We start from the raw sequence: 13,401 nt of genomic DNA, 5'->3' as shown, positions 1-13,401 counted from the left end.
CGTGGTCACACAGATTCTTGCTTATATCTGTTTGGTCTTTTTTTGTTTTGATGAACAGAGATTGCAGCTGTTTTGATTGTGAAGCTCAAAACTCTGTGTTGTGTTGAAATGACTGTCAGCCGTGTGTCTTTGCTGAAAAATATTACAACCTGCATCATTGTGGGTCTGTACCCCTGAAAGGAAACCTGTTGTGTTGAAATGGCATTGACTGAGAATATATGTTGTGCTTCATGTGCATATGTGTTTGACTGTGTTCAATTTGAACTGTTTCAATCTGAGACTGCGTTGTTTCAGTCTTTCTGTGAACTATTGTTCAATGACCTAAATATTGTCCCTTACAAAACAGATGCACGGCAACTATCGGCCCCTTCCCTTACCCCGACAAAATTTCTATAAGGTACAGTCTTGCCCCCGCTTGTCTACTGTTTGCACACTTTCTTTGTCTTTTGCACTCGAGGGCTGAACGATATAACAGGGAACCCTTAATGATGCTGATAACTACCCTCAGATCATAGTGTACAAATATGACTCAGGGTCTGAATGGTTAATGTCTGGACATTAACTAAGAAGCCTATTGTATCAGGGCGTATAGGATACAGTAAAGTGTAAGGTGTTTCTGTTATTTGTTAAGCCCCTCACGAAGCATGAGAAAACTTCTGTATAAATCATGTGTACAGCTAAGGTCATCAACAACCTGGAACTAGCCTGTGTTCCACTGGCGTCTTTCCTCCTGATGTTTTGTTTTTAGTTTTTTTTTTATTTACTATCAAATGAAGTAAATAAAAGAGGCTGGAAATGGTATCCAAGTTCAGCGGTCAGCTCATATCTTGAGTCCCTATTTCAACAAAATCATAACCTTATTTTAAATAGAATTGATCAGCTAACGCTACAGCTAGCATGTCTTTGTATGTAAGCTGCTGGCTAACAAGTTCAAAGCTACAATTCATTTAGCAGGCACTTTAAATTCAACTAGCTAGCATGATAGCTTGTCAAATGAAAACATGTTTTTGAAGCAAGTAATTATTTATGTGAAACTGATGTATTGCTTGGCTTTTTTTTCATGTTAAGAGATGTTGAGTGGTAATGAAAACATGTTCTGCTGTGGGCCTCATACTTAACTGTGAAACACCAAAGAAGTAACTTATTCACAACAGAAAATGGGTAACAAACTTTGTGTCACATTTTAGCCTTTCCGGAAAAAACAACAACTCTTCAAAGCTATGTTACACAGAAGAGGCTAACCTGGAGGCAGAGCCAGAGCTAGCTTATTATTTTCAGCTCATCGGTTAGGCATGAATGTATGCTAAAACCATCATAGTCCATTATTTTATCCATCCTGAAGTTGCCTTGCCCATAGCAATAAGAATAAAACAATGGACACAAATTGTGTGATATAAGCTAAAAGTTGCTTGAGCTTGTTTGCAGTGTGTCCATGGATGGACAGTTTGATAGCAGGGTGTTGTACTGCAGGCATGAGGAATGTAGGAATGCTACAGCTTTGGTTGACATCAGACAGAAAGCTTGCAGAGAGTTCAGGACTGTGTCAGGTGAGCACTGAGTTCACACTAGTTACATACAAAAACTCTGCTTAAGCTAAGACATACAACAGAAACTCAGGCAGAGTTAGATGACAAAAAAATAACAGAAACTTGCCTACATTCAATCTTTTGCTTGCAGGAAAGAGACCTTTGTGATTCTTGATGACTTTTACAATCAGATAAAAACTACAGGAGTCGTTTTTCAAACATGCTAATTAGTTCTCGTCCTTGCTATTATACATTGTTTCTCCTGTGAATAAAGTATGCATGTTTGTTTGCCTGTTTGAAAGGTATCTGGGTGGTTCACTCTATGTGCTGCCTAACCTGTCTGTGTTAAGTGGTATCTGTCACACACTGTCCTGTTCAGACAGAACATTAAGGGGAGACTGTTTTGTTTGTACAGTTTTGAAGCATGTTTTTTTTCCCCTTCAAATATCCCACTGATGATTATCCATACATATGATCATTATTTACAGAATTATAACCATTGAAAAGTCCGCATAACTTATTGACTTAGATATGGGGTTCAAAGGATAAAAAAAACCTAGTGTCACATTATGTTGAGATCAGCAATGAAACACGAAGCTGTCTCATGGTTTAGGTCTTTCAGGTTGTTTGTGGTCTGCTCCCATGCATGTGACAGAAAAATGAGTCATCAAATCCTCTTGGCTGGTTTCCTTTGATATCAGCTGGCCTGTGGGTTACATCAGATTTAGTTCAGACTTGGTTAATGAGAGCTCTGAGTTTGGTGTGTGTTTTTGTCTATACTTGAAAGTATATAGAGAACTGTGACGATGTCATACATCTTTTCACTGAGACATTCATTTGTTTATTTTCCAGAGACATCATCCTTGGACAAAAAACTTTAAGCATACACCAGAAAGAAATCAAAGTTACTTTTCAGTGTTTCCTTAAATGATGATGCTTTTATGTCACACATGGGCAAGAATCAATCCTCAGTACCACCTGAGATGAAACTGAACTGTGTCCACATACTTCAAGTTGGTCTGGCAAGTCTGTTGAGATGTTTTGTCTTTTTATTTTATTTAGGTGAATTCTGAGGCAGCTGTTTGTTAAGATGAAAATAAGCTGCTTCTTTTAATGGAATAATTTAACAATTTTGGTTGTCTAAGTTGTCATAGACATTATCTTGTTAAAAGTAACAAGATGAGTATTAATACCACTCTCATGGCACTGTCAGGAGATTGTTAGCTTAGCTTAGCATAAAGAGTGTACACAAGTTGAAACAACCACCCTGGCTATACTCAAAGGTAACACGTTTAGTCTTGGAGCATAGTACATGAACATGGAACACAATAAAGCACAACAATAACACATTGGGGGTTAAGGGCCTGACTAATTGTATGCAGTTGTAAATCCTCTTTTTTTTTTTTAATTATTGAAGTTTAGTTGTAACTAAGCAATAATCAATATTTACTGTGGTTACAGGAGTAACATGACTACCCCTCTGGCAGGGGGGGGGGATGCCCTGACTTCCTGTGACCTCACTTCCTCCCCAGTGCCACTTCCTCCTTACTCTTTCAGAAAAGCATTATGTTGCCTGATATTCAGTCAGTTGATAATAAACGCATTTGTGACAGAAAAATATGGAATACCCTTTCTACATTCAGCAGATTTTTACAGTTTAAGGTACAGAGTGGGATTTTGAAATACATGTTTATGGTTTGAAACGTGCCAATCAAAAATAAAAATAAATAAATAAATATATAAATATATTTTGTTCCTATATTAAATGAGTTATAACATATTTTCTTTGCACACAAACAATCTAACATCTTAAAGATCAGCTGAAAATTTACTTTAGCCAAGTTAGTGAGCACTTCTTTTTGGATCTGATCATTTTTCTGCCAGACAGGTCTGGCATATCAAGAAAATAATTAGACCACATGATGATGACATAGGTGTGACTTGGGCAGGTCACAATAAGAGGTGAATCTAAGACCTGTGCTGTTATCATGCAATACATGATTTAAATCTTTCGAGATTTAAATCATGTATTGCATAAAAATATTCTGGGATCGCTTTTTTCATTCCATGAAAATTGGGAGCTGGGAGAAAAGTGTTGTTGTTGTTCAGTTTAGTTGGAGCAAAGTCAGAGAAACCACTAAATGTGCTAACCCTGCACTGGGATGTGACCTTATTTGTGACAAATGTAACACCAGCATGTGAGCCAATCACTAACAGCACGGAGCAGCAATCATTTCTAAATGTGTTGCAGCTCATAATATGCTCTGAATCTCAGTGTCAATCCTTCCTCTGGTTCATCTCTGTCTTATTTTCACTCCCTGTAGTCAATCACAGATATACATACTGGCTTTGCACTACAACCTGCCAGCTAAGTGTTAATGCAAAACGTGATGCACAGCTGCTTTGACAGGTTAACTCACTCGGAGGCTAACAGGTGCTTAAACCTGTGATGATGATTGTTTGGTAGACATATGTTAAGGGTCAGAGGACTCTACAGCTTCTGTCAGGAATGACATAAGATAGAAATACATAAGAAGCACAAAACTGCAAAAGGACTTTAGCTTTGGACCATGTAGCTTACGACCTTGTGTGATTAGCATGAAAAAAAGTATGTTAACCAACTGGCTTGATTAGATCGGACTGTTTTATGACAAAAAGATACACAATGGATTGGGCTGGATGTGAAACTCTGACCTGATGTCAGTGGGGTGGAGGCTCTGTGGTTATTATTCGTAAAGCCTGAAATAACTGGGCTTGGCTCTGCAGCATGCTGGGCTCCACCTGGAGATCACTGCACACCTAACAAACACTGAACATTATGCTTAGCTGCCTTCAAAAAGGAGTTTATTTAGTACTGCACTTGTTGAACCTTGATTGACTTGAGGTATTTTAAAGAACTTGTATGATAGATTATTGGCATCATAAATACACTGAGTGATGCTGTTCTTGATCCCATTAGAAAGCTTTAAACTAAGCTGTTTTGATGTTAAAGGGTGAGAGCTTTTAACACCAATACAGTGTGTCACTGTTCTCACACGTTTTCAGTCAAAAACTCTACAGGCGGCAGTGTGAAGGTTTTTCGATTCACTTCAAAGAAAAAGCGTCTTTGAGTTTTTAGAAAAGCGCTATATAAAATAAATGGATTATTATTATTATTATTATTATTATTATTATTAAAAAGCGATTCATTTATGTATCATTCCAGTTTCTTATGTCTTGGTTTTTATTGGAAAAACCTTAAGTGTAAACGCTCCAAATAGCAGAAAACATCTCAATCATATTGTAGGTAGCTGTTGTTGATGGTGTGCCTTGTTGCAACACAATACAAAGGTCCAGGACTTTAAGTGTGCCACAGTGCCTGATGGATACATTACCCTGATCAATACATTGATCAATATTTCGGTAGCTTACTGGCAGCAGTATCAGAATTGTGGTATGGACTATCAGTGAGTATGCTAGTCAATGACCCAATTATATACTATAACCAAATTCTTAAAAAGAAAATGAAAACAATGTTGGTTTCATAAGTCTGTTACCAATCAGGCTGTTACCAAATACAACTTTTTATACAATCTTATAATTTAGAATTGAAACAAATAAGTACTGAAGGGACACAGACCAGGCCACACCAAGTTTGTCTGGCTGGTTCTGTCCATGTTTTGGAGCACAGGATATTTTTTTCTTGTTTATGTTTTAATGTGTTCTGACATAATTCTGTTAGAAATGGGCAAATAAATGTTTTACACACAAATGAAGAGCTCCCTTCTATTATTTGATTTAGGAAGGACTTCCTGTTTATATTAATAAAGCAATATTAAATAAGAGGAAATGATGTACTGACTATCAGCACTGTTGTGATTAGGTCGAAGGCTGTGGTTATCACTGCTGTGAGTCACAGCATTGCTTATATTCACTACAACGTGTCGACCTCGAGTGTGATATGACTTTTATATAACAGTGTAACATCCTAATTAGAGAAGAAAACTGTGAAAATCGATGACAGATTATCATTTTTTTTGGCTCCACCAATTCAATGAGTCTCAGATCTTAACTTAAACTGACCTGTTGCCAAGAAACACACACATTCTCCAGCAGTCTTACTTTGTTTGTGTCAATGGTTACCACAGACCAGCTTCTTAGCTTGATGGAATTTTATTTTTACTTTTTAATCACAGACTGTACATATTGATCGACAAAGCCTCAACTTTCAGTCAATCCAACGACAGCCTTTAAGAGCTGGAGCTGAGGCGGGTTTTAAGCCTCTTGACAAACAGTTACATTGCACCAACATGTCAATCAGGTCAGCTACACGCCTTATTGTAAAATAACGCTTCTCCTTCATAAAAACAAAAATGGATGAGTTATCAAAAAATTCACCGCTGGTATAGTGTGTGCTGATGGAGACATGAGCTAATCAGACCTATTTCATTTTTTAGACCAGGCTGTAAGCATGTTCATTTCTGCTGTAGAAACAGGCTATTTTCTGCTGACATGTTTAACACAGTATGCAGAAGACCAGCCTTATATGGAGTGATACACTTGTGAAAAGCTCCAGTGATGTCGTTCTCTATAACAGCACTCATGAAATGCCTCTTGTCCAATCACAATACTTGGTCAGAACTAACTTGAAGCATAGCTCCTGAATATGGTGAATACACTTGCTAGTCTTACACCGCTCATTTAAATTCACAAGCTGGTTTCAAGCTTCTGTCTTACACATGACTCTAATTGAACAGAGGTTAAGAAACAAAAAGATCTTAATCAGGCTAATAGGCTGTCATATTTTCCTTTATAAAGTAAGTTGAATGCTGAAAGCAGCAGTACAAGTGATTGGATTGTGTGTTGCATGAATGGCTCTTTAAACTTGGGAAAAAGTCAAAGACAATAGACCAAACAGGATACTCACAGTTGTAGTAGCCAGCTGCCGGTATACATTTTTCAGAATTGTAGTGCTTAAACAAACCTTTTTATAGTAGATGATGCATGAACACACGAGTACACTGCATCGACATGCTGCCTCGTTTTTGCATCAAAGCCTCTTGAAGTACATGTGCAAATTCAAATCTTATCAAAAGGAAATATGAGACAAAGGTCTCAGCACCCAGCAGTGTGTGCAGGGAGGTACAGTGCAGCACTGTGGGCACAGTCATTTATGTTTCTTTGGTGTTTGCATGTGAAAAAAAGGACTTCATCAAAATCCTCAGACGTGGAAGTCAAAGGTCGTCCTTGTTGGGCTGTCCTTGAGGATGGTTATATCAGTGTGTTTTTTTATACACTTTGTGACATCAGCTGAAGTGTAAATTATACAGTAAGATAGTGTTTGTTGTCAGTTGCTGGGGCAACCACAGAAAACAACAATACACGGTCTCTTTGCTCTCTTTCTGTCAAACAAGCCACACCCTTTGGTCTGGAATGTAGCACTTGAATCAACCACCTCTGACTGCAGTAAGATGGATACGCTTGTTTGCATTTTGCAGCTCTGAATGAGTATTTTTTGCCCAACTGCCTTTTTGTTCTATTTTACTACAGCTGGAAGTTTTGTGGACGAGTGTTTCAGCATGTTTTCCATCATGTTTAGCTGTATGGCATGTTTTGTTTTCCAATTATATTGTCTTTTGTGAAACCAGGAAGTTCCCCTCCAAACGATTATCAATCTAACTTGTTAGATTTTCCACTCAGACTTAACTTTTCTCCACCTCTGTCTCTCTCTAGTCGCAGCCCAGTGAGGCCACGCCCAAACCGGCAGCTCAGGTCTCCACCGTGAAGCCTGCACAATTTGAGGTATCAAATATTCCTCCTCTACACCCTTTAGCCTCTCTCTCTCTCTCTCTCTCTCTCTCTCTCTCTCTCTCTCTCTCTCTCTCTCTCTCTCTCTCTCTCTCTCTCTCTCTCTCTCTCTCTGAAGAAACCACAACTCACCTCTGACCTACACACTATCTGGACTACACGTAGTATTTCCTGCCCTGTTCCACTAAACTGCAGCTTTTCATTCCAAGTAAATTGAGACAATAAACAGGTTGAGATGTCAGCTGAGCAGGAGCAGCGTAAAGAAAAAGTTCCATTTCCTCCCATTCAAGCACAAAAGAGTTAACACCCAGCTTCTCAGCTAAAGGGAAGTCCATTAACCCTTTAACTGTGCTCTCAAACAATGGATGAAAGGTGCTGTACATTCATGCTGATTGGCATGATTTTCAGCTGAATGTTTGTTTAAATAGAACTCTGAATAGAACTGAAGTGAGTTGCATCAGGAACTTGGGTAGAAAGCATTCATATTTTGAATGGCTTAATGTTCTTTCTTGTTAACACAACAGCCTGACTTCTGTTGCTCGAAAACAGTTGGCGGACTTCAACAAAGGCTTTTGAAGGTGTTTTATATAAACAGCATTTCATTAATCCTCTGCCCAGTTTAAGAGACATGTTCATCCTTTTAGCCAAAACTGCTAAGTCTGCTGCTCTCTACAGTTAAGCACTTGAAGCCTAATTTAAATCTACAAACACAGACATTGTTTTAACTAACAACTCAACAGGACGGGCCTGAAGAGCTTTCACTTGTTCCTCAACGACTGGGCTTTAACATGAGCCATTTTAGTACCTGGCTTGTAGAGAAAAAGGCTTTGGTTTGGATATTTGAACTAGGTGTTACAGTATTTAAAATAGTGACTAACACAATGTAATCTAAGGGAATTATGTCTTTTAAAATATGCTGTTTATAGACCAGACTTGATACTAAGTCGTTAACCTTCAGCTGTGTGTAACTCCTGTTAGCAGCTGACCTTACTGCCACCTTTTATACCTCCCTATAGAGGGGTACAGCTGCTCATGTTTCAGGGCAGTGTATACGACTATACAGACTGTGTATTATAACAGAGCACATTTAAAGATCTCTCTTTACCTTTACCTACATAGTTTAAATATCGCTCTTCCATTTAGGTTTAAAACTCGAAAGGGACAATTCTAAGCAGTTATAGACAGGACAGCTGCTTAACAAGTAGCTAGTTCAGCTACATTTTCAATGTAGCACGGTGAAGGAGTTGCTGTCTATTTTTACAAAAAAGAGTAGGCAACCCATGTATCCTTCTCGTCACATTGGCCGCAGGTTTCGACCCTTTGATGCATGTCTACCCAACTCTGGTTTCTCCACATTTCCTGTCTCTATTCAGCTGTCCTATCACATAAAGGCAAGAAGGTCCAAATGATAATTATTTATCTTCTTTTGTTGCTGTAGCTTAGCTTTCATACTACATTCCTCTTGGGGTTAGCTTCAGTCTAGTGTCACCACATTAAGTGCAAAAGCACCGATAGCTTAGCTCACAACACTTAACAAGTACCTTGTGTTTATTCCATGTAACTGCTGGTGGTTAATTCTGCAAGTTAAAGGTTGTAGCCCTGATTTGTTGGAATGGCCTACTGCATATTTCTCAAAGTTGAGAAAACACATTTGCTTTTTAGAGGAAGTCATTTGACCTGATACCACCAGATATGCTTAGTGTGGAAGGACACATGGATCATACCCTTAAACCACAAACCTTACATTTGTACCATGAGGCGTTTGTGTGTATGAGTAACCGGTAATGAAGTGATAAACTCTCATTTTAAACAACTGGGATGAATAAAGTAACTATTTTTCTCTTCTTCAAGAAATGCATCTAAACCATCATTTCTTTTAATGCTATCAGTTATGAAATGTCTTTGTTAGAAATTTTCACAAGCCCAAGTCAAAATAAACCTGATGATGTCACAATGATGTCAACAAAGTCATTTTTCCACCACTTTGTGTTCTGTTCATTTTCTCATGAAACAAGTACGTATGGAACTACTGCAAAAAAATATATATACAGCAAGCATCCAGAGATAAAATATGGTCAATTTTTCACACCTGATGCGTTGCAGAAGGCTTCGTCAGGAACTGCCATGGCATCAAAACCTGGTCCGGTTACCACAGCAGCTGGCCGAGTCGCAGGAAGTGCTTCCATTGGGACAGCAGGAAAAGAGGCAACTAAAGCCAAAGCGGAGGTAGACAGAGTCTGGATGCTTCATTAAAAGTGGAGGGGGCTTTTGGCTGTTTTGGAGTGAAGTGACATGAATCACTGCTTCTTCTTCACACGTTGGGCAGCTCTTGTCTCCTCTTCTTCACTGGCTTCATCTTCTTTTATTTAGCAACACCTTTGTGTGAATTGTCACCCTGATTCAGTCACTTGACCTTTTTCATGCATCAGGAGCTGAGCACTTGATGTACCACCTTTCTTAAGCTCTCATATCTTCAAGCTTTGGGGACAAACTTTGGTGCTGACTTCATGAATAACACTCTTATGACTTTCTTTAAACACATGCTCCTTGGTTTGTAGACTAACACCACGCCAGCAGGTGCTACTGTTATTGACATGTCGTCAACTGAGGCTACTATTGTTGACATGACATCAGCTGGGGTGAGGGGCGGTCCTACGGAGATGTCCCAGGTAATGATGTCATAATGATGACCGTGCTGATCTGCGCATTTTCTGTTTATTACACTACTGCTGACCATTATCCCGACATCTTGGATTATTTTGCAATTCTTGAATATTTGATCAACGTTAGTTTTCACTGAGGTTGTGTTCCTGTCAGGTTGTCATGTCATGTGAACAGAAACTGAAGTTAAGAAAAGGTTTCTTGTGGGCTGTGCCACGAGGTTTGGTCAACTCCAACATCTAGAAATTATGCGTCAGCTGCTTTCAGCTTTCGTAAAGAAACTGCCAAATTCACATGCTGGTTCCATAACATCCATGTTCGCTTAATGCATTGCATTGTTGCAAACATTTACCTATGGTTTGTTAAGGGTTAAAGCTAGTTAACACAATTCTAAGCAGCTGACTCTCATATTCAGGGCTTGGCAAATACACCTAAGATTTTAAACATTCTCTACTCACTGCAGTTTCTAACAAATTTCAGATATCCGAAACTGCCTTGGAGAGGCAGGAATTCATTTATGTTGTTTGAAAAAGGTCAGTAGTACTGTAAAGTTTACAAAGTTTGGTTCAAATGTACTAAGAAGTACAAGCACTGAACCAAACACACTGATCAATGGTCAGATTAGTTTAATGGTACCCAATTGGTTAATCATGTTTGTGGCAGATCTGACCAGAGATCACTGACTGTACTCCTTTTTTTTTGTTTTGTTTTTTACTAACACTGGTAAATAGTGGTCCACATCTATTGTCTAAATGTTTAAGGGCTTTACAAATTCTGGTAATTGATCCTTGTGTTCATAAGCATTCCTTTGGAAACACATTTGTAGACTGCACCTGTGTCCCAAGTCAAAGCCGCTGCTGCAGTTCCTTATCCTGCTGCTGGAACAGCTGGAGTTGCTGGCTTGACGGCATCCACTGCTGTGACCAAACCTAAAGAGTCACCCAAAGGCACAGCCAAGGTAGAACCAAGGGCTAAGGGTTCCTCAGAATCTTTCTTTTCATAACTCCCTCCACTCCCTGAATTGGGGTATGGATTAGGGCTTTCTTTCTTTTTTCTCTGTGTTGCAGTTTTATCAGGTTTTGTTTTCTTTCCTTGCCTGAGGATGACTGAGTACTTCCCTTGGGAGTTTCTTAAAGAACAACTCACTGCTTTGGCCTTCTCTTTTCTTCTTTGGATATGACCAGTGGGGATGTATAAAGGACTTTTGTTCTCCGTGCTGTGGCCCTTCACCAAGCATGCCTGTGCTTGTTATTGTAACAGTGCAACACCTCCAACACATCTGACATCTGAGTCAGCCAGAGGAAACAAATGGGAAGGAGTTGTTTTAAAGTGTGTTGGTTTGTCTTCTTGTGCTGGTTTCTTTGCGTGGCACCTGCTGACACTTTGACTGTCTTCCAGTTGGTCATGCTTTTTTTTCCCTGTAGTTTTTTTTTTTTTACCATGGTGGTGTCTTTTAATTCATTATTTGGGTATATTTCTGTTTTTGTTCATGTAAAACACAAGATGGGCTATAATAGATTTCAAATTATTGTATTTTAGAGTGCAACTGAAATCACAACTCTCGCAGCTGATTTGCCCAAAGTTGATCCTGCTAAAACATCAAAGCCTGCTGCAGCAGCCACGACTGCAGCTAGATATGGCTATGGGCAGGGAAAGAAGGAAGCAGCTAAACCGACTCAGACACAGGTAGACGATAATGAAACCTAAGGGTGGAGGCTGTGTGATACTTACATCCTCTATGTAAAATTGTAATGGATGTGTTGTGTTGGATATTTGTATGGTATTCTGGATGAATAGATCAATACTGTGCCGTCAGGACCTGGTGAGATTTATTTATTGGTGTCAGACTTTGGGGAAATGTCTAAAGGATATTATCAAATGTCACATTTTAAGTCTTCCTGAACATGAGTAACAAAGACTGGTACGGCTTGGTTTGAGTTGATCAAGTCATAATCAATCTCAGTCATACTAATAATGTCCATGTGCTGAATGTGGTGAAGGTGTGTGCACTGATTCTATCTCTGTGTTTCAGGTTCAGGTGGAGGTTCCTCCAAAAGCAGCGTCAGGAGCCAAAGAGGTAAAGACTTACTAAAGCAGTATGAGGTAGCTTAGGTTAGCATGTTGCTTGCTCTGGAGTGCTGATTACTGTTGCATGTGCAGGCACCTGCAGTGGATCCATTCGATGCCCTTGCCAGCATATTACCATCAGCTGATCCAGTCGTCCCCAAACAGCCCGTTTACACAGGGCCAGAGGTCAAAGAGGTACAGCATGGTCACTGTGTGCTATCGTCTCTGAGTGTGTTTGTTAAACCTAGCTACTAATGATCGGACTGAGCTGCAGCATGGAGCGGGTTTGAGTAACGTTGTTCGTTGCATGTGTCACAGCATGACGTCATCGCAACGAAGGGTGTCAGAGTGGGAGAAAGAGACGACACGCTTCCACCAGGGTACAGACGGGAAGATATGGTCAGTTCTACCCAGCATCCTCCTCTCCATTAACTTTTATGATTCACTAGGTAGCATTGCTTTGCTGGTTACTTTTTCAGTAGGATGTAATGTAATAAAGTGTCATCTTTCATCGCAAAACAAGTCTCCATTCACTTCCAATGTGCTGTGGCACAGATGAATAGGACTGAGTATCAACTGCATGTGTTTATTAGAATCAACTGACATGTGTCTTAAGCATTAAATCAGAAGAGAACCAGGAGCTTGCATCAAAAGTTGTGGCACTACACAACAGGGGATTCATTGTAATCTTGGTGAACTGAGTCTTTGAGGCTCTATTAGTTTCATTCCTGTTTTGTTTTTTCTTCTAGGCTCCACCTCCTGCAGGTTGGAAACCCAAGGATGTTCCGGTAAGTGAACAATTCTGCTTATTTCCACTCTGACAAGGTGCAAAGAAAGTCTATAAACTTAAAAAAACAAACTCTTTGTGAACATTTTGAAACGTGTGTAAGCACATGAATAAACTCACATTACACACAGATTCAGGAAGAGGTGTTTCCACTTTATGATCTGGTGGTTCCTCTAGAGTGGGGAATGTTGCATTACACTGGTGGGAGTCGACTCATGGTCCACCTTCCCTTTTTTTTTTTCTCTTAAGCTCTTGGCCTTCATCTGACTAAACCCAACACTCACATATATATGAACGTGCAACTACATGGACACACACACACAGAAGTGTAGTCACACTCTTTGATATCCACCCAGATTCAGGTTGCTGTTTACTCACCCTCAACACACCCACACTTGCATCACAGACAACTGTCGACTCCCACTTTGTCATCTTGTCTTGCAAGAAGCTCTGGTTCTGTGTCTCACGATCCCATTCCACCCAGATACCTTTCCTCCGGTGTGAGTTTTGAGTCTGATCATCATTTTTGCTAAATCTAAGCAGTTAAATGTTTGGAACATGTATTTTACGAGG

General features: G+C 39.5%; 1 protein-coding gene across 35 annotated transcripts in view; it reads left to right on the top strand.

Moving 5' to 3' along the window:
• Positions 1-13,401, top strand: part of cast (calpastatin) — a 39,869-nt gene that overhangs the window by 15,405 nt on the left and 11,063 nt on the right. For 7 of the 35 annotated variants that reach the window (XM_020647940.3, XM_020647937.3, XM_020647935.3 and 4 more), the window contains 9 exons: positions 7,239-7,307; positions 9,417-9,539; positions 9,872-9,982; positions 10,801-10,932; positions 11,514-11,660; positions 12,007-12,051; positions 12,135-12,236; positions 12,360-12,440; positions 12,791-12,829. In XM_020647940.3, coding sequence (XP_020503596.2) covers positions 7,239-7,307; positions 9,417-9,539; positions 9,872-9,982; positions 10,801-10,932; positions 11,514-11,660; positions 12,007-12,051; positions 12,135-12,236; positions 12,360-12,440; positions 12,791-12,829 — 849 coding nt within the window. Of the gene's footprint in view, positions 1-346; positions 398-7,238; positions 7,308-9,416; positions 9,540-9,871; positions 9,983-10,800; positions 10,933-11,513; positions 11,661-12,006; positions 12,052-12,134; positions 12,237-12,359; positions 12,441-12,790; positions 12,830-13,401 lie in introns of all 35 variants that reach the window. The other 28 variants (XM_029280075.2, XM_020647952.3, XM_065954605.1 and 25 more) reach the window with 18 other exon arrangements.

This window comes from Labrus bergylta, chromosome 5, assembly GCF_963930695.1.
Source record: "Labrus bergylta chromosome 5, fLabBer1.1, whole genome shotgun sequence".
Taxonomy (NCBI): Eukaryota; Metazoa; Chordata; class Actinopteri; order Labriformes; family Labridae; genus Labrus; species Labrus bergylta.
The sequence above is the reverse complement of the archived record's forward strand: the minus strand, read 5'-3'. Positions and strand labels throughout refer to the sequence as shown.